Here is a 22,561-nt window from a genome sequence, read left to right on the forward strand (position 1 = left end):
AGGTTTGCAGGCAATCCAAAATATCACACTAGGGATCATACATGGTCCTTCCAGCTATTTAGATTAGCCAACACATGTTGCACTAGTGTAACTAAGATCTTAAACCTTAGGCTCAACTGTCTTAAGCCTTAATACTTTTTTACCATGCCAGCTCTGCAAGTCTCTAAATCTCTCTCTGTCCACAGTTCTGCTCTGCAGGCCCTTCGTTATTAAAGGTGCAGATGTAAAACTTTTGCACAAATAATATAATACCAGGGTTCCTTATACAAGTCAGTTGCAGTTGATGTTTCATCATGAATGACAGATCATATTGGACACCTTGCAGACTTGCCACTGCACATGGTGGCAGTGTATAATGATTCTAATTATCTGTTCTGCTAACTTTTTACATACACAGACAGTAAAACATATTTATGAATTACCTCTTCTGTATCTTCAACAAATCCTTCAGTATCTTTTATTGAATAAATAGTTCTGTCTTTGTAATGCACATTACTGTTCATCTAAGAAGGGAGAATCTTGTTATTAAATCATTTTCAGTTATTTTTATATTTTTTAATGTTATTTTTTTTTTAACAGTTTTATTTTTTTCAGCTGCTCACCACTTCATTAAATCTTATTTTTGAATCCCTTCCTCTTAAACTCTGAAAACACTGTGGCGCAGTAATTGTTTCTTCAAGGGCAAGGGCAGAATTTGCAGTCTTTGCCTGCAGGCATAAATGGTTTATTTAATCAAATATAAATAGAATGCCTTCTTCATGGCTATTTACTACATTCTTCCTTCTGTGTGCTTCTTATTCAGAAAAAAATACCAATTATAGTTTTACCTTCATCCCTTGTACACTGCTGGCAAACAGCAAGTTGCAGGAATAGGAGGTTATATTGTACATTGCATATTAGGGGTAGCACTGAATAGTGGGCTAATTTACTAGTCAAATCGTAAAGCGACGGTCAGCCTCAGAAACTGGTAGTTGACTAATCGCACGTCACGTGATTGTGAAGTAATTCTGCAGGGTACGGTTTCAGATGCTTTTGCAATCCCTTAACATATAAATGCCATTTTAGAACATAGGTTTTTTTTTTAATTAGTTTTAAAATATAGTGCATAAACAGCAAAGTGTTATGAAACAGTAAGTTCACAAATTGAGTACCAGTCATCAAATACATTATTTATTACATTTTTTTTTTTAAATCGGCAACCAGTTGGCCTATCTGAGTATTTTTACCTATTAGACTATTCAAATTAGTACTCGTTCTACCTCTATTACCTATTCAGGGGGCTCGGTGGCACCGCAGACTGCTTCTCCAGTTTCCTATGTCTTAGGTTTCAATCCAGCTCAAATCACAAGTGGAATGAGTAGACATTAAAAAAAAACACAATTTAACACCATTGGCAGCCTCTGCTCAAGAGGCCCAGAACTAAATGGAGGGAGTGTTCACAGAGACGTGGGGGAACCTCTTATTGGACCTTTAGTTATGCACTTACTTAGAAGTTTAGTTATGTTATATATTAGAAATTAGTTATGTACTTACTTTAAGTGCCTTAAATTTCCCTCTTACCCTGTCCTTTATTGCTTCAGAGATAATGTTTTTGCTTTCCAAGGTACCTATAGGTAATCATATTGTGAAGTTAATATACAATATGAATCCCTGAACAGAACAGCTGTTAAGCTACTGAACAATATGGGGCCTAGCAAAGGCAAAATCTATATATCACATGTAGCTTTGTGAAAGAGTAGCCTATTTCTCAGAAACACAGTAAACGGTAAATGGTTATCAATGTACTGTAACCTAAAAATTGTATGTAACAAACGTCAATGTTCTACTATGACCACTGGTGCCTAAGAGTTTACTCCAGTCTTTCAAAAAATAGGAGTTAATTGCTGGAGTAAATACTTTGAAAATATGGCCCAGTATACAGCATGCGGATAGGTTGCAAGAGGTTATAAAAAAGAGGGACTTGAATGCTTTCACTGGTAGTGATCTACAAGTATGTGCAATAACATTCAAGATTATATCAAATGTGATTTAGGCAAATTGTTCTCAATATATTTTCTTCATAAATGTCATCACAATTCAATGAACAGTTTGAAAGATATGAATATATGCCATAATTAAAAGCATTAAATCACTTCTTGTAATAAATGTACTGAACATACACAGCCTTGTGAACATTGTGGTAATGGGTACAAACAGCAGTATCACTATCACTATCACAATCTCTTTTTCATTGTTGTGCCATCGCTACTGCTTTATTGCGGAAGCTAGAGAATATACAAATTTCCTGTCTGACACTTAAGTTACTTCCTGGCCGTTAAAATAGTTTGAAGGATTTTCATTCAAAGTATAAAACCTCTACAAGCAATATTTAGGATCTACTATATGTTTGAAGGAATTCTTTCTTAACAACTTTTTTTAAGAGTTTATAAACATTCTCTTAAATAAAATGCTGCTTTGAAAACTGAGAAACCCTCTCTAAAAGGTTCCAGGAACTGCAAAGTTATTTTTATAAATCAAAGTGAGCTTTGAAAAACATTAACAAAACATATATAACAACAAAAGGGTAGAATCTATAAAGTAGTGCAAAAACTATAGTTTAGGTTAATGTTTGGGAATCATAAAAGGCCTGTTTTGTCCCATGATAAACACTGCTGAAACATAGTGTTTTGCAGGCTGTATTCTTAAGTTGTGTGGAAAAGCTAGTATTTGTAAACCTACAGTACGTGGTATGAAGCAGACATGGAGAGATCAGTGCATGTTGTCTAACCACTGGGTCATATATTCCAAAATATGCCTCACCAAACATGAACCAAGAAAGTCCTCCATGAGTACATTGGTTTAGCACTGATGTAAACAGTTACAGATTTCCGTGTTGGTGTGATAAACACACCTGTCTTGGAAAAAAGGCACAATGCATATGGGGTGTACAAAGTCATAAAAGCACACTGCATCATCCATGTGTCCACCTACTCAATTCCAGCAGCAACAAAGAGACTGCGAGCAGTCAAGAAGAGTAGCTCACTGTTTACCTCAGGACCATCTGAAGCACGACTTTGATGACACTCCTTTTATGACATATTAAAAACATATACACAGTACCTCTCTGTAAACTGTGAAGACTTTCTTCTGACTGCATTTTGGTTAAAGAATTCCCTAAATCAGACAGCTGGGAAATGTTTTGTTTATTAATAACACTGAGAAACACATTTTGCTATATCAATATTGTTATGTAATGTAATGCTATTGTACTTTTTTTTTTTTTTACTGAGCAACAAAACAAGTCATTAAAATTTTGTTCATTTTAAGTTATGAACAGTATTATAATTAGGTTAATAATAATTTTGTTGTAAGAAAACATCTGAATCGAACCGCATCATGTACTTAAAGACTGTACTTGTTTATTTAATGTATAAATACTGGTTTATTTTTACAATTAATTTGACCTTTTTTCTAATATTTTGTCTTCCTGTTGAGATGCTGTTCCTCAGCCTTTCAGTATCAACATCAACACAGTCTGAACAGTCATAGATACAATGGTATACATTGAAGACATTGAAAAAGACTTCTCATGGAAACCTTTGTCATTGAACTTGTGTTTCTTTGAGTATTTCTTAAATGGGTTACAGTGAATGTGGACTACATGCAATAGAACACTGCCCACTCTGGTTTGCCACTGTAATTTTGTAATTTACAATGCATTGGACACTATAGTATACTGTATGATATGTAAAATGGCTTTGTATGCGTCTTCCATTACTTACACAATTATTATTATTATTTGTTTATTTAGGAGATGCCTTTATCCAAGGCGACTTACAGAGACTAGGGTGTGTGAACTATGCATCAGCTGCAGAGGCACTTACAATTACCTCTCACCCGCAAGACAGAGCACAAGGAGGTTAAGTGACTTGCTCAAGGTCACGCAATGAGTCAGTGGCTGAGGTGGGATTTGAACCGGGGCCCTCCTGGTTACAAGCCCTTTCTTTAACCACTGGACCACACAGCCACCAATTAGCATTGTGTTGGCAATAGAATCGTGTTACAAAGAAGGAATATTGTAGCCTAAGTCGTAGAGTTTATAGTATCTTGGTTCATTGTAATCCACTGTAATTATACTATGGCTGGGACCAAATCAAAACTTTGACAACCCGCTAATCGCACTTAACAAAACTGGATTTAATAGAGTGTTCTTTTTTTGTATCTTATTTCTTCTACTCATAGAAAGAAAATGCTATTAAATACAGTTTTGTTAAGTGTGATTAGTGGGTTGTCAAAGTTTTGATTTGATCCAGCATATGTATGTGAAAATAATAACAATAATAACAGAATAACATTCTAATTAAAATATAAAGATGACTTTAAGTATTAAATCAAGTTAACAGAAGTTTAGGAGTTTAAAGTGTAAACATTTCATCCATTATACGCACTGTAGATTTATAGTCAGTCGCCTTACCCATTTGTCTTGCTTTGGCGGTTGAACTTTCTGATCATCGTCTGCTTCCTGGTCGTTTGAAAAACATGCTCTAATAAATTATCATATAAAAAACAACAGCACTAAATCAGTCCTACTGTGTACAAGATTTACAATATATTAATGTAAAAAGAAAACAAATGTGTGCAGTTTCCTCATGCTTTACCCGTGGATATACTATGCATACTGTAGTTTATACTGTTTAATGTGCTTTACCATTCCTCTCAGGAATTTACAAATTTATATATAAAAACTATACCACTAACTATACAGTAAACACAAAAGTATCCGCTTTATGTTGCCTCTGTGACAAGGAAGATGGATATTGTTTTGTTTTATATTCTTTGAGATCCTTGTCTTTAAATGTACTGGTTGACCTACAACTGGTAGATTTCTGAGAAATGAAACAAAAATGTGCAGTTTATTGTTAATTTACTCATTCTGTTTTATTACCATTAAGCCTACTGGTTGATCTGATATATAAATTTACAATTATCTAGATCAACCAGGAATGTTATGGTTTAAAATTATTTGATTTAACCCCTGTTTATTCCGGTTCTTTTCTTTTTGAGTTGGTTGTCATTGTACCTGTGATTTGCAAGTTACATAGTAGTGAGTCGGTTTTAACAGACATCACCCAGGAGTTGAGCAGGGCCTGCCCTCTAGTGGTTAATTTAACTCGAAGTGCAGTATAGTTTTATAGACAACTTTTTTCGTTTGAGTGACTAGTAAATGCATTTTATGTATTTTCATGACAACTTTATCCAGAAAAGTATTATTGTAGTTATCCCTAGTAGTTTTGCTTTTTATGTTCAATAAAAATGTTGCCTTTTTTAAATATTACTAGCAAATATTGATGTGCACAGTAGTAAACTGTATTATGTATATAAGCAGTAACAAAACAGTTAACTGAAGCAATAACGATTCGCGAAAATAATAAACATACATTGTAAAGACTGGTATAGGCTACTTACACTGAACTAGGCATTTCGAAGAATAGTCGAGTGGTATTCAAATAACTGGAAATGGATACCGATAATATGAAAACGTTAGGTTTGACGACAATGCCTCAACGTTTTTTTTTTGTTGTTGTTTTTTAACCTGTCCGAAGTCAACGTCAGTTTCAGAAGCTGCACGTGGCCAGTTTGATACTGACCAGTTGCAAAAAGTAGTCAGCTAAAATCTAAAACTTTAATTTAATTTGGGGAAATAAATAAAAATAAGGGAAACCTTTATATTGCATTAATTTGGACGTACTAAGATGGTTAGCACAAAAACGATACAATTATGTATTGAAATATTGTTTTGTAAAACAGTTAGGACTAGCTTGAGGTTGCGGTCTGCATCCGGTTGCATTGCTAAATACCAGTGAAACTGTCGGGTGTTCAGTAAAAACGTTAAGTTCTTACACAATTATTATTTTTTCTTTTTTCTTTTAAACAATGCATTACACAGAACGACGTCCAAATAAGTGGGTTAATAATTACAAGTACTAAGAATGTGTTTATTAACATGTTTGGATAAATTACGAATTCTGCTGGTTTTTCTTACCTCTTTGCTTGTAGTTAATATTTTAATATTTGCAGATATGTCATAACGCTATATGTCATAGCGCTATTGCATCAGCCTGGTAGGCCCTAGTGTTATTAGGTGCCATGATGCATAAGGTTGTCTAAAACGTTTGACTTATTTGCACGTCTGAATTCACATTTAAAAAGTATTGCTTGAGGCAATGATCTTCAAATAAAGGGTACTCTCTAGTGTTGTAGAAAGAATACATGCAAATAAATAATAATTTGAGTAACACTGCAATTCCTGCACATTACATGTCTTGTAAATGTACTTTAGGATGGGTAAATGATCTATTCTTATCTACCAAAGGTGTGTGAATGGGGTAAAAGAATAGTAACCCAGCCCAAAGTCATTCTGCAAGCGTCTCTCTGTCTCTTGTTGGAGGGTAGTGTCAATTCCTTCTAGACAATGCTCTGTAACTCCATATGTATCAAATACTACAGCATGTATTCCATCATATAATTATCATTCAATTCATATTTCCAGGCTTTGACCTTTTTCATACTATTTCATGCATTCCCCACTCCAAATTACAAAATACAATCACCTAATTATATCCTAATATTATACATTCTTAGTATTGCCCCTTCCTTACTCTATAAGCACCCTATATGACATCCACTATTTAGTATAGTTTTGTTACACTATTGGCTCAATTAGTATTGAGGAATATAGCATTTAATACAGTCTAACATATCCACAAATGATTGAGTTATTCAAGAGAACAAAATAAGCAAAGAACAATATACAGTTTATACAACATGTTATATTTAATAATAATGGTTTTAGCTAGAAGTTAGAAACATGTTATTCAAAACTGATATTCAGCCATATTTAGTATTAGGAGCAATTATGAGTCATTATATAAAAACAATCCCACTGTTAACACCCCCGCACTGGTAAGCATCCCACCAGCACCACAACAGAAAAAAATTACTAAACAAATTATTATTAGTTTTTAATAGAATTGAAATGCTCTTTTACGACAGTATAATTTTGTATTTTATGTCAATACCCTATTTAAAATATACAGCCTCTAATTACATGTCCCATATTGTTTACTGTCCTCTAACCTTTGTATGGTGTTTGCAATCATTCTGAGTGGAGCAGTCCTTGAGTTGGGGTTGCCAGCATCTCTTCCACCAGAGACATTTAAAATACAGACTAGATCAGCAAAGTGCCTCTTTAGGATTAAGGATCAATTGCTGTCAATACACATTACCCGAAATGGCTTGCATTACATATGTCTTTTACGAACTAGAGCTGAAAAGCTGCTCTTCAATTCTGTTGAAAGTCCAGTACCTTAACCCAAGAGTATATCCAAGATTGACTTAAACACAGTATTTAAGTCATTGCAATAAGAACCATTCCGAATGGTTGAAAACGTGAGGGAATTTGATAGTACAAAAAAAAAAAACATGAAAAATATAATTGGAAGCTATTAATGGTTGGTTTCACAGACCCTATTTTGAACTAATCTTGGCTTGCCTGATGTTACACTGGGTAAGGTGGGTCTGCTAATCAGGCTCTGTGAAACCAGCCCTAAATGTTTTCTTATTTTTCAGAATAAGCTGCCATTGGGTCTTCAGGATGTTTGCGTTTAAACTGATAGGCTTTCATCTCTTCCTCGGTTGGAGTATTTGCTTCTTATAGACTGTTGGAGGGCAGCCTCTGCTCATCCATCTTCAATAGAGCCTTCAGTAACTGCTCTTCCTCAACTGCAAGAGCCTGAAAATATTTTAAGATGTACGATATACATACAATACAGGGCAGGCATAAATGAACTGTATTACCAGTGCTCAGGATCCTTTATGCTATTAACACACCTTTGTCAAGGGAATGTGTGTTTGAAAACAAACAGTGGAGGTCCATTTTAGTACTGAGACATAAATAAAACATATATATATATATATATATATATATATATATATATATATATATATATATATATATATATATATTATTATAGAAATTACAAAATTATACTGCAAACATCTACCAGAAGCCATAATACTAGTACACAAATGTCACATTTTTCAACAGGTTTCATTCGACTTTATGAAGCAAAATTAATTAATTCGATAGGGTGATGCAAAACTTTTGACTGTAGCTGTACACTCACTTATTTCTATTAAAATCTATTAATGTGCTTGTAATGTAATTTACGTGATTTCCATTACATGAGAGTAGATGTTAGAACTTCATGCTGATTTTAGACTTTGGCTCTCGCCAAGATAAGCACCAACTAAGACATAGCTTTACAGTAAACTAATGTGATCCATCTGTGTCTCCATCCATTTGCGTTTCCCTCCATCTGATGATGTAGATATCCTTCTGCCTGGTGTTGATGACTAAAGTGTAATGCTGGCTCCAGGGATCAGCTTATCTTGCCTCCCTGGTGCATCAGCACACACAACGGCTGCGATGCTGGCTCCAGGGATCAACCACAGTGCGGTCTCCCCAGCGCCTCAGCATGACAACCGTCTGGATTGAGCTGAGTAAGGTACATCTCTGGGGTCTTCAAGTGGGCACCTTCCATCCTCGGTGTTTCATCGATTAGCCCACGACACCTCAAGAGGGCTCAACAGTGATTCTGGCATCCCAGCATCACCCACCTCCATCCCCCATTCAGCCCAGCTCAGATGACTTACCTGTGCATCAACATTGCTTTCTTTCTATTGTGCTTGAAATCCCCAACCAGAATCTTTCCATCTCAACCACAGCCAGTTGCTGCTCCTCTCTGCTGTTTCAGATAAGTTCATCACTGTGCGGCGCAACTCTTGACCACTGAATCCGACATCTCTGAGAAACCGGGTTGTAGAGTGTGCCACAAATCCTCGATAACCCACCTCCACTGGGTAAACCCGGACTCTCCAGCCTCGCTGTTCTGCTTCAGCAGCTAGTTGAGCATACCGAAGTTTCTTCTCTCATACGCCTCATCCACAGCATCCTCCCATGGTACTGTTAACTCTACCAGGTGAACGAGGAGTGCTGATCCAGACCACAAAACAATATCTGGTTGAAGGTTAGTGGTGGCAATCTCAGGTGGAAAAATAAGCCGTTGACCAACATCTGCCAGCATTTTCCAGTCTCTAGCAGCTTCTAGTTGTCCTAGACAAGGTTTGGTTTTAATGACTTTTCTTGGTGGTTGCTCCCCTGGACAGAGCAATTTTGTCCTTTGTGTGTAATGTTTTGATGGAACAATGCTAAGGCCAAACAACGCAGCACCTGGTCAGACGCCACGTAAACCATCCTTGGCTAAGACCCACCTTACATCCTGTCAAAATATGCCTTAATGTTGCTGGTGATGAACACAAAGGACATGACGGATCCTCTCCTACCCAGAGGTTTAGGTTCTGTGGTGATGGGAGAACATCATATGTTGACCTGATGATGAAACTGATCCTGCTCTGTTCCATTATCCATAGGTCTCACCAGCCAATTTTGCATTGTTCCACACTCTCCCATCTCATTCATTCTCCCTGCTTGGCCTGGGAAACTGCCTTTACGCACCTCATACTCTCCTCCTGCTTTTGCACCACCTCGTTGACTACCAGTCACCTGCCTTGTGCCATGTAGGAGGAGCTGAACTGAGACCAAGACCTCCTCTTCCATGCTGAACTTGCCCCATGATATCACCAATTTGAAGGGCATCTTCCATGGCTTCCTTTGCCGCCCACTTCCTTCCAGTTTTCAACACAGGTGCTGCCTCCCTTACGCATTTATCACATGACTCTAATAATGTAATTTCCAGTCGGACCTTGGCACACTTAAACTCCTCTGTTAGAGACTGGTATCTGCAGTATTCCTTTACCATAAAGTTCCACTCTGCTGAGGCAACGTGGAACTTCCAACCATTTCCTGATGTATGAACTTGTCTACTGTTGTCAAGGAAACCTCGTACACAGTCAGTGGCCACAGCAGCCTTGGCAGTAGACCAAACTGAAAGCACCAGTTTCATTTTGATCAGTAAAGCACTGCTGTCTACACTCTTGAACCCTTCCACTGCTTGTTGTCTCACTTCTCCCACACGAGCTATGTCCTTTAGATCCCCGTTATACCATCTCCCAAGACTTTTCACTGGCTTCTCAAACACTGTACTACATAGTTAATGGTGTAAAGATCTTCCATTCCTATCTATTTATATTCTTAAAGCTGTAAAAAAAATAATAATAATTATAGCCCTATAAACCATGAGGTAATTCAGGCAGTTAACAGGCAGCTAATCATATTGTGTCACTGGAATTGAAAACCTAACGCTATCCCAAGACTTTACTCCTTACATAAGGAGCAGTTATTGCCTTGCTTGAGTCTGAGAGCTTTATGTAAAGCTGTGTTGATTGAGCTTGTTGAGCTTTTCTCATTATCATCTTAAGATCTGTGCACACGTGTGCTCAGTATTATGAGTACAGGATGTAGGCTTTTTGTTTTAACCCTCGGAGTAAATGCAGCTATAGCACCACTGGACTTATATTAGTTTTTAAAAACTACCAAATAAAAGAACAAACCACAACTGTGATACAGGTACCTGCTTGTTTTTGTTTTTTTTTTTTTGGGGGGGGGGGTGGTATTCTTGCAGTGTTAACATTAATTAATCTGACACAGTTATAATATCATATCATTATAGCGAATAGAGGAGAAATAATTAAATGTTCATCTTTGGGTAAGTGCAATAATCTCACTGAGCCTTTTTATTTGTCGAATTTATTATTAGAAAGAAAAAAAGTGGAACTAATTTTGCCTGGAAAAAAAATGGAATTCTCCATTTTTTTATAGGCCTATACAAAAAAAATGTCAGAAAAAAAAATTAGGTGGCCTGTAATAAATGTGTATTCCCACTTTCTTCTTACAAAAACAGGTATATGTAATGAACCAATTCTTGCTAGAATAAGATCTTTAAACAAGACATATCCATTGTAAGCAGGGAGTTGAAACATTGTTTTAGTATTAGTCAGGAGGGATTGTAATTACAGCAGAATTGAATTGACTTGTATTGGAATGCATCCGTGGCAACAGGGTTCTCTCTTCTATTATTCTTCCATAAATGTCTATGGGATCTTTAATGGCTTCTCTCACCTCCTGCTGTACTGTCCAGTACACTCTGACACCATGCTGGCAGGGGCGCTGAAATTAGGGGTGCTGGGGGTGTGGCAGCCCTGGCTTTGCATGACTTCCATCATATACCAGAAACCTGAGCAGCTTTTTGGTCATATATCGTATCACAAATGCATATTTTAGACATGTTTATGGTACTTTGCAATATGCCACAAACTGACTGGGGGAATCATAGAATTAAATATATACATTTGTATTTTTTTCCCACCAATATTACATTTGTTATTTATTTATTTAAATACAGCTTGTAATATTAATCACGCAAAGGCTGTTTAGTTTTTTTTTTTCTTCACAACAGTAATATAACAAAATTGACAGAACACACATTTTAAAATAAATAATCCTCCTTGTTAAAATGGCATGAAAATGGCAAGTCTTATATAAATTATGTAATAACATTAGTTTACTAGACTCTTTGTATATTCAGCAGGGAATATTTCATGTTTCTGAAATATTCCCTGCTAAACTATATTTAAAATGAACAAATGATGTTAGGGTTTGTAGAACATAATAATACTACTACAACTAATAATAATAATAATAATAATAATAATAATAATAATAATAATAATAATAATAATTATTATTATTATTATTATTATTATTACAGGCTGGTCTTTCAACTGGATTAAGTAGTACTGCAGCTTTAAATTCAGTGGCCCTGTCTTCTTGAGCCGTAGAGAAGAGCTGGATCCCTTCGAGCTAGGGTCCTCGCGTTTCCATAAAACGTCTGCTCTGATTGGTCTTCCCTTGCCCATGTAACCAATCAGAGAGCGGCTCCCATGGAGGAAAGAATAAATGCAAGATGGCTCCTCATATAAAATCAGGCTCCTGGCTTCTCTCTAGTGAACATCAAAATTACTCTTTATTTCTAATTAGAATTAAACACAGTTTTGGGTCCAGTGCAGAGGGGTAACCCAGAGGTTGAAACCGATATAAAAGTATATTAAAGCGTGACTATACATCCCGAGATTTTAGGGAGAAAAGGGGGACCTTTTTCAAGCTATGAATTAAAAGCAGCATTTCGTCTGTGTCAGGCTGTGGATGGTGCGAGACAGAGCAAGGGCCTTTTACCACCAACACCGCCGGAGCGTTTGAGATTTTAAAAAAAGAATCGATCTATTGAAAACGCATGGTGGATATTTGGGGCTAAACATCGCCGTTTCGTTCCTAATTCAGCATCATGGCCGTATCCAGGTGGGAACGTTATTTTTAAACTGACAATGAAATGTTATTTAAATTCTGTTTCTCAGGCCCAACTGGAACTATTCTTTCTTCCTATGTTTAAAGGCGGATGTGCAGTTATTTTGTTCACGCAACCACTCTCAAAACTGTTGATAAATGAAATGTCGTATTTAATAATGACATTGTTAATCTATTTCTTTGGAAATATGCTTTTAAAGCTAAATTCACGCCAGCCTTCTATCAGGGTTACATTTTAATGTCAATAATTAATTAGACATGTACAGTATTTTAAATTAACTTTTTTTTTTAACAATATATTGAGGTCCGAAAACATCAGTGCGAATGGAAATGTGGGAAGGAGCTATGTCGCGTGTCACACTTAGCTGCATGTTGTGAATGTTAATCATTGTGATGCTGTTTTTATAATCTGCAAACTAAAGCTACACTGTCTGTTATCTCCAACGTGTGCACCAGTAACCGAAATGACACCACTGTGGGTCCCAGCACATAAATATAGATTCCAGCCTTATGGAAGTCATCGATATTTAATCCTGGGTCATTGTGGCTTCATTGCATTTTAACTTTCTTTTTGGTATGTTTCTGTTTCATGTGTCAAACATGCCATAACACAGCAGCTGGAGAGGAAATCAGATAGGGTATTTCCAGATAAAGATCTTTTAAGTGGCATGTAGGCTATTTAAATGATGTTGAGGCATGACTTTGCTGTCATAGTTTTGGCATTGCAGAAATTGGAACTAAATGTATTTTGTCTTGCCTTTTAACCTGTAGCTTGGACTATCATACTGTGTGTTTTGTATTTGTCAGATTTATAGATGAGGAAATTAAAAATAATATAGTTCTGTGCTAATAAATATTCAACACCCTGGCGTCACCAGACTCTTATCTCTTTTCCACTGTACAACCGAGCTGCGACCTCATGGTAGGGTTATGGCAGGGGAGCCTGGGTTGTTTTTCCACTGCAGAGCCGAGCCGTGCTAGTGACGTCACACGCAACGAGACATTTGTTATTAATTATTGTTATTAAGTTTGCCAAAAGATGCAGTATCTTGTATCGCTATATTTTGTAAATATATTTAGGAATTTCTTTATAATCCACAAATGTTAGTGATTTATATCGACTTACTAAAGTTCAATTAGTTCTGTTGAGTGTGAGTTAAGTGTATTGTCAGAAATGCATGCATTATTATTTTATTATTATATTATTATTATTTGTTTTTAGCAGACGCCTTTATCCAAGGCAACTTACAGAGACTAGCATTCTCATTTCTGATGCATGACTCCAGATCTTCCTGAACACTTATATCTGCCCACAGAGAAATTAGAGCCTACACTTCCTCAGCGTCCCAAGGCTATACTTTTCTCTCATCACACTCGCTGCCTGCCATGTTTGTTGTTTTTCTTTTGGGAGTGTACTGACCAATGCAACGTAATGACGAAAATCCTTAACCCCGCCCCTGGCTCGGCTCGGCTCGGCTCGGCTCGCAGCTGGATTTAGATGTCTTGTGGCTAGAGTTTCACGGTTTGGTTCTCTCTTGGCTTGACAAATGGCCAGTGGAGAACCACCCGTACCGTACCGAGGACTCACGGGTTAGATGTGCCAGTGGAGAAGGGGTAATAGTGACAACAAAAAGGTCAAGAAAACAATAAGAGTTTTGTTGTAGAATGTTATGGTTAAAAAAATACACTTTTTTAGTAAGCTACTAAATTATTCTTCAAAAACTATTTTAAGGGAGCTGCTGACACTGATGATAGTGTAATGTAATGTAATGGAATGTGTTTTACTCTCAGTTGTGGCTGTTCTTTAGCATTGTGTTGATTTAGGGAAGAAAATTGCCTGTCATCATCTCCACTTCAGTCTTCTCAATGTCATCATCTCCACTTCAGTCTTCTCAATGTCATCTTCTCCACTTCAGTCTTCTCAAATGGCAGGATGTGTATGCACATGAGTAATTGCACACAGATTTGATTTACAAGTGGGTTCTTTAAAAGGAATATGTATTGCTTGCATCTTTAATTTTCAAAATTAAATATAGCACTTTTATTCCTTAAATAGATGTAACAGGTTATGAGAATAATGGTTAATCATGGATCATATATTTCCTAGTAATGTAATTATAATGTAATGTGTAATATTGCAGTTTGCACTGGAAAAATAAATCCCTTCATATTAGGGGGTTCATCCTTTTACATTTAATAGCTAGTCAGTTTCAGAAAGGGCAGAAATTACAGCTGCATACCCCAGTGGTAGAAAAATAGTTGTTCAACCTAGTGAATAATGAATTGTTAGCAGAAGCAATACATCTATTTACACAAAAAGTAGTTTGGTCATCTGCTGCATGGCCCTCCACCTATGGCAACTCATGATGAAATGTGATTTATAGTTGGTAGAAGTACACACCCACCATCTCATTTAACTTTTTACTTTAACAGAATATTTTACATTAAAGTATTTGTAGCTAACAAAATAGTGTTATGTTTTTTGCTCTATTATATAGGTCTCAAAAGTGCAGTTTTGAAAAAACATTGGTTTTAAACATGCATTTTCATTTTAAAACATGATGTCTGGTACTACACTAAGAAATCTATTTGCAAGTCTAGCTTTTAGACTGCTGAGCACTTCCTGGGTCGTTTCACCTAGAGGATACATTTGACCCCACCCCTTTGCTGGCTTCTGTCCTGTAAATAACTAGCCAGATTTTTCCTCTGTTGACTGACAGGCTTTCATCCAGTAATCCTAGGGTGCAATGATCAAGGCAGTAAAGCAGTAACAGGCTTCCTGGAAGGCAAGACAAACAAACTGATGGCTTTCTTTAGCTTCGTGTACTACCAGATGTCTATTTAAAAATAAAATGCATGTGTGCTATAACGTGTTTCTTTCAAAACAGCTACATTGAGACCTATGTAGCTAACAGAATTGCAAAATGGGTAAGATGTACAAAATTAGTTTGTTAGCTGAAATTAATGATAAAGATGTTTAGTGCTTTAAACTTTTACATTTTTAAAATAATTTACCCTAAAAAACGATATGCAGGCCAAATGTAGATGTCAGCTGTGGTATACAATAGGCTATGTACAGTGTAAATGTATTCAATATTAGTCTCTTACTTCCATCCACATATATAGTCATCCACGTTAATGTTGCAGTGCATCATAAAGTAGCAGCACCATTATGGCTTTTTTAACTCCTTAGGTTAATGTTCCAGTATTTTAACACATTTTAAATGTTTAGCAAGTTAAATGGAATCTAATATCACTAATTAAACCGCCGATTCTATTACACATACAAAATAGCCTATCAGGACCAACATATGGTGTCTTGACCTAGTTTATTTGCTTTGCGGTTATTATCTATTCCACATCACTTGCCATCAGCCTGTAGTTTTGTATAATGTGATATACAGTAAGAAATCATTTACATGATTTTGTTGACAGTTTGTCATCCAGGTCAATACACCATGCAGATGGTGCTATAATAGCATCTTTGTTCTGCTGTCTGTTGCTCGCTGATAAGGTTTATTGCACAACAGCTAATTTTTCCTTCCCATATAAGGTAAAGTGATTTTTGATCCGCCCTATTGAAAGAAAATGTGGGGGAATTTAAACATGTCTGTCTTGTTAATAGGCTTGATCGCCTGTTTATTTTGCTGGACACTGGCACGACTCCGGTGACGAGAAAGGCAGCAGCACAGCAGTTAGGAGATGTGGTCAAACTCCATCCTCATGAGCTGAATAACTTGTTATCTAAAGTAAGTCCAGACTTTGCCAGTTCTAACTGAATAGGCATGATATTAATGCCTGTGTTTGAAAAAGACTTTGGAAATCCTTACTTCCTTGTTAAAATGTGTTACAAAAAAAATAGGCTGATGATTACAAACCTATTTAATGTTTGTACCACAACCTAGGGATCGAGTTGGTATAAAAAACAAATTCTTAAATTGTGTAATTAACAATTTGTTATGTAAAGAGTGGACCAGTTTAGTAAGAAATACATTATTTACAAAAAAAAAAAAATCAAGTAATAACAAAGCTAATGAATAATGTATTAAATGAATATAGTTGCTCTCTCGGAGTTTAAACATATAGGCAATAGTAGTAGTAATCTGAATCTTGATCAGGTTTGAGTAAAATAGACAAACCTTTTGGCTTCACTGATGAAGGTATGAGCCAAAATGTTAATTCGGACTGTGCTGAACTAGCATGTTTTGTTTAAGTTTCTTATTAGATCCTTGTCTTTCTTCTAAATGTGGCTCTCACTAATAACCCTATAAACTATTGAAATGACAATAAAACAATACAATTGAATGCAGAATCTTTTAAATAATGTATAACAATGAATTACTGCAATAAGATGTTACAGGAATGAGGATAATCCCTTGAATCGTAAAGAGCAGTACATTGCAATGTGGTTAAAACTGGCACATGTATTCTACCCAAAGGTTTTAACATACTTAAGGAGCCCTAACTGGGACACCCGCATTGCAGCAGGCCAAGCAGTAGAAGCCATTGTGAAAAATGTTCCAGAGTGGAATCCTGTCCCAAAACCGAAACAAGGTATTTAATAATTGTAATCCATCTATGTCTCGGATCTTGGTAATGATTTTACCTTTCAGTTCACTATGATGTATTTATTTGTTATAAAAGTAGATATAAAATATATATTTTTTGGTTAATCCCTAGCATGATGAAAGTCCACTTGCTACATGGTTAAACATATGTTTATATTTTATTGATTTGTGCACATTAATACCACTACTGTACATCTTGTAAGTCTGCTCTATTAGTTGTATTGAAAAGGAAACGCCCCACGGTCAAAAACACCATCAGCAATAAAGAGGTGGGAGGGGGGTTATTTATACAATTAGCCAAAGTGCCAAGATTAACCTTAGAATCCTAACCAATGCTTTAAAATCCTACTTATTACTCTTCAGAGAATTCATATATGTTCATTCTGGTTCTGCAAATATTTGAAATACGACTAGTGTCCTATAAACTACTGTGTCCTGTTGCCTTTGCTTTTGGCCACATGATCTGATTGCAGCAATTGCAGTAAGTTTGAACAATTAATAGTCTCGGGGAGCAGCATCAACTTCTCATAGTGTTGTCTTTGCATATTTCAAATAGAAGTACAATATACAAGCAAAGAACCAAAAAATCTAAGGGTTATGGATTTGAATTCGCTATTGTATATGTTTGTTTTATTTTTAAACAAAAAGTGTATGTGTTGTACGAGGATCAAATGTTTAAGTTAGGGGTGAGTCGGTACACTGGTTTTGTGGTTTAGGTACATTACAGTATTGACACTGTTCCTGTTCTACACTGCAAATATTATAATTATCGTATGCAACAGTTAACGCTATGTTCATGTTCCTATGAAGGAAAAGGCAACTTTTATACAAACACCTTTTTATTCAATGTCCTTTACAAAACAAGTCTCAGGACTACTTGGCTGTCTTACCTACTGTAGCCTCACACTTGAACATTCCATCCACTTCTACATTGCTGTCAATCACCATCATGACCACTGTTTTGCCTTTGCATTTTTCTACTGCAAACATTCTTCTAAAGCAAGCAAGAATGCAGCCTTAGCAAAGTGTCTGAACTGATGCTGTATTTTGATAATGGTTTTGAAGGAAACTCAACGACACAGAACGCAAGTTTCAATGTCTCAATTAGCAGAGACAAGTGACTACAGCGGGATAACTTGAAGTAGTTTTGTTTAAAAGTTATTTACAGTATTCAACCTTTTTTTAGATAAACGAAGAAATCTTGTTTTATGTACAAACTCCACATGTATAATAATCACTAGTAATAACATTGGAAGCTTACTTAATGTAATGTGAACTGTAGATATTTTGTTTTGACAGTTATCCAAACCATGCACATTTTATAGCTGCCCATCCCTACCAGTGGACTTTGAAAAGTCCTAAGCAAGATAATTTGACAACATTGTTTGGGACCAGGTGTTCAGAACAGAATTGAGGTGCAGAGCTATGAGAAGTTTTCATGATGCCTAACCACAGCTCATTTTATGAGCGTTAAAATCACAAGTGTGTGTATAAATACAGCAAACTAGTATTTGGCAGGGCTGTCTTATTCTCCATAACACTTGCTTATAAGCTCACATATTTGCTTCTCCAAATATCTTTTCTGTCATTTCAGAGTCTAGCTTAGACAGTTCCATGGAGGAGGCACCTTCAGATAGGCTTAGTTTCTACAGATTTGATGTCTCGCGACTTTTAAAACATGGAGCCTCTTTGTTGGGATCAGCTGGTGCGGAGTTTGAGATCCAGGATGACAGTTCAGGTAACCTGATCTTCTCTGAGCTGATGAATATTGATTGTGTGTTGCTACACAATGGCTTTGCATTTTCTAAAGTGAGCATAATGAGATGCAAATATAATTTATTTTTGCGGCACATAAAGGGTGCAATCGAAGTCTAGGAGAAAAGGGAAATATTCATATTCTCCTCTAGTTTGGCCATTTACTGAACTTCAGTGTTATGATTAAGGAGCATAATGTGATAATGTCAGTGGTATGGAAATGATACTGCACCAGCTTCATTAATCAGTTTAGTAACGAAATTAAACACACAACCTTATATTGCACTAAAAGTGATTCAAGGGAGTGGATTCAACTCTATTTTGAAAAATACAAAATTTTCACACATTCAATAAACCGCAGTGTTTTTGTTTTTTATTCTAAAGGTGAAGTTGATCCCAAGGAGAGATTAGCTCGACAGAGGAAGTTGCTGCAGAAGAAACTTGGCCTTGATATGGGAGCCGCCATTGGCATGAACACAGAGGATCTTTTCAATGATGAAGACCTGGATTACACTCCCTCCAAGAGCCCAGCAGCTAATAAGCAACCTGTAGGTAGAACCTCAGGCTGTCAAACTGCACGGAATCACACAGTGGGTTAACTTCATTAGTATTTCTAATATCAAGACAAACAATGTCTTTGGATGTTGAAATTGAATAAATGGAAGTCCAGCACTCAACAATGCAATTAGAAGCTATTTGTGTTCTAATTTCATTGTAGTACTTGCTTTCTAGTTTCATTGTTGTAGATTTGAGGCAGTTATTACCTGTCCTGTATTCAATTTGTAAATTGGTTACTAATTACACTTCTATTTTTAAAAGTTATCTTGACAGTTGAACACTCCCTCATGACCACTGGTAGCCATGTAATGCATTATTACTTAGATATACTACATGACCCTCTGTGAAAGTTGGTATGGTGCAATTGTTTAGTGCCTCCACATTCAACAGTTGGAAATGAGACTTCCTCCTTATATGGTGCTTATAATGGTACATGACCAAAAGCAATACATTTGATTTGCGATTTAAAAAAAAAAAGAGATGTCTCTCTTGATATATTCCTTTTACCTAAAGAACCCACTATATTGGACCATTACAATATGTAGTGACAGTAGTGTACTGTTGTCTCTAATAATTTCCCTGCATACTTAGTTGGCAGTGACTTTTAAGAAAATTTGAACCAATATATATCTCGACAACTACACTGTTGCAGTACTGTGACATAAGTCACTTTATCGACTACATTTGAAATCCTAAATAAGTTACAAATACTGTGTTTATGTTTTGATTCCTTTACAAATTATATGTCTTGTATATGTCAAGAAGTATTTGCCCCCACCAAACGTCTTTAATTATAGCTCTTTTCTGTATCGTTTGTGTGTGTGTGCTTGTTGGATACAAACAAAAGGCTGATGAGTTTGGAAAGTCAACTTTTAGTCATTTTTATTCTATTTTCAGACTATGCTGGCTGCTGAATTAATTGACACCGAGTTCCGCCCAGGAATGAGCAACCGGCAAAAGAACAAAGCGAAGAGGATGGCAAAGTTGGTTGCCAAGCAGCGATCAAGAGATGTAGATTCCAACGAGAAGAGGTAATTTGTTGTTGGTCTTTTACTGAACAGGTTCTAAAATTGTGAGGAATACCTCCCTATGGTCGTAGTGCCTTTCCCAGCCACCTCTTGTTTAATTAAAGATGCAGCTCTCTGCCACTGCAACGTACAGACATTTAGTTTGGAGTGATTCGGACAATAAGCAGACACCAGAGGCTAATACGTCACCAGCTGGGCATTTAATTTAATGCACAGAACAGCTGCTGTTATAAAACCCACAAATCAAGATCAAGTAAACTAAAGTGCTAACCTTTTAAAACAGGGTTTCCCAAACTTTTTTTGCTGCGCTCCCCTTCAGAGATTTAGTTTTTCCTGTGCCCCCCTTCTAGTAAACAGTAAAATATTTAGAAAATATGATTTTGGTAAAATAACATATTGTAATGTCGCGTGTAAAATTAAAGCGGGCTCCACACAGGCAGTAGCTTTGTGCTTGAATTCAGCAGTTTATTAGCACAGGACAAATAAACAATAAAACCATGCCAAAGCAAAACAAAATCATAAAAACCTATTTCTCTGTGCTAAATTCCAGTCTACCCCTCGCTCTCACTCACAGCCTCTGTCACTCACTTGCACCACTGCGCTCAGACACGCACTCCTATTTATCTCTTCGCAATAAACCACGCCCTCCATCCGCCTTCACCAATCCCGGGCATGCCATTTGGACCCCAGTCTCCCTCCAGCATTCTAGGGGTACAAATGCATGTCCAGGATTGGTGAACACAGACAGGCTGGCAACCAACCCCGCCACCCCCCCCTGCTATCTAGTGGCTTGATACAGCAAAACATTGTGCAATACAGAAACATAAGACAAACAAATGGGCTGCAGGTTGAATAATAAAATGATAATGAATACAAATAATTGTTTTTTTAAAAAAAAAAGAAAAAGGTCTGGTGTACTTGAGCAGAAGCGTGGCTTTGCAAGCTGCGCAGGCATCTAGTATCTTTTTCATATTACATTTGTTGTTCAGTTTGTCAGGTAATAAAGGGGGAGATAGAGGGGGTAGGGGGGTTCTACCACAATGTTTGAGAACGTCTCACCTAGAATATTGGTATGTTAACCAATTTATATTCATCAATGTCAAAATAATACATAAACTGTAAAATATAAGCCCCTGAAAAAATTGTAAGCAGTTACATTCAATAAATGTGTGCGCAGTTGTGTTATGTGCTGTTTTTTGTCTTGTGTCATTTTTACAGAAATATGCGTATTTGTAGGTCAGCTGCAAATTTCCAGTTGATTTCTCCCTTTATTTACTTTAGTTAATGGTTAGTTTTATGATAACTGTTTCTGGTGTTGATTGTGTTTGTCGGAATAGCTTTCTTAATGGTACCGGTATATACAATTAGCATTTCCTATTTGACCTTAATCACTTGGCAAAGGGCAGCAGTACTTTATACAACAGATGGCTATACTTAGAATCAGAACTAAAAGGCTTCCAATAATTGGCTTCAAATTACAGAGTTCAGCAACTGCTCTTGAGTTCTAACTCTATAATTTATATATGTGTGTGTGTGTGTAATATATATATATATATATATAATATATATATATATATATATATATATATATATATATATATATATATATATATATATATATATATATATATATATATATATATATATAATATATATAACACAGACAAGCTATACAATGTCTGAATAGCAGTATCTAGTGAACAGTTCTGGTATACAGGTACTGCATATTGACAGCAAACCAAAGGAAACTTTACTCACTAGATGGCCTGGATCCTAAACAAAGAGAGACATTGCTGATCTAGCCTGTGTTGTGTATGTATATGGATGAACCTGGCAACCGGAAACCAGGATTTGCTCCTGAACTCTAGTCAAAGCTACTAAAAACAGATGAACCCTAGAAACCACTGAGAGGCCAGTATAATAAATATAACAAAATATCATTTGAATCTACTTTTAATTAACCAGCTTGAGGTTTCCCCCCCCCAGTAATGACAGTTTTGATGGAGAGCCTGAGGAGAAACGAAGGAAAACAACGAATGTTGTTATTGAGCAACCGGCAACAGACTCCAAAGTCTTAATAGATAATGTTCCTGATAATTCGAACCTGTTTGATGAGGTGAGTGAAAAATGACTTGATGTCATTCTCCTTGCCTCTCCGTTCCAGAAAATAACTTCTTAAAAAAAAAAAAAAAAAAAAAAATGTAATATTAAAAATGAATACTTAATGTAAGTGTTGGAAGCTTAGCTTCCATTCTTCTTTAATCATGCCTTAGGATGTGGAGGATAGGTAG

At 36.2% G+C, this 22,561-nt stretch overlaps 1 protein-coding gene and 1 long non-coding RNA gene across 4 annotated transcripts in view; one reads left to right on the top strand and one right to left on the bottom strand.

The window, feature by feature from the left end:
• Window positions 1-3,106: 3,106 nt before the first annotated feature.
• On the bottom strand, window positions 3,107-5,630 carry LOC131740166 (uncharacterized). The gene is made up of 3 exons (XR_009330793.1): window positions 5,446-5,630; window positions 4,454-4,523; window positions 3,107-3,166 (listed from the first exon to the last, which is right to left on the bottom strand). It is a non-coding gene; the product is annotated as an uncharacterized LOC131740166 (long non-coding RNA).
• Window positions 5,631-11,941: 6,311 nt separating this feature from the next.
• LOC117418250 (TATA-binding protein-associated factor 172-like) overlaps window positions 11,942-22,561 on the top strand; it is a 44,905-nt gene continuing 34,285 nt past the window's right edge. The window contains exons 1-7 of one of the 3 annotated variants that reach the window (XM_034031075.3): window positions 11,942-12,355; window positions 15,987-16,110; window positions 16,801-16,915; window positions 18,524-18,667; window positions 19,069-19,274; window positions 20,140-20,273; window positions 22,257-22,386. In XM_034031075.3, the coding sequence (XP_033886966.3) occupies window positions 12,342-12,355; window positions 15,987-16,110; window positions 16,801-16,915; window positions 18,524-18,667; window positions 19,069-19,274; window positions 20,140-20,273; window positions 22,257-22,386 (867 nt within the window). In that variant the 5' untranslated portion in view covers window positions 11,942-12,341. The remainder of the gene's footprint in view (window positions 12,356-15,986; window positions 16,111-16,800; window positions 16,916-18,523; window positions 18,668-19,068; window positions 19,275-20,139; window positions 20,274-22,256; window positions 22,387-22,561) is intronic. The other 2 variants (XM_059035798.1, XM_034031076.3) reach the window with 2 other exon arrangements.

Source organism: Acipenser ruthenus, chromosome 13, assembly GCF_902713425.1.
Source record: "Acipenser ruthenus chromosome 13, fAciRut3.2 maternal haplotype, whole genome shotgun sequence".
NCBI lineage: Eukaryota > Metazoa > Chordata > Actinopteri > Acipenseriformes > Acipenseridae > Acipenser > Acipenser ruthenus.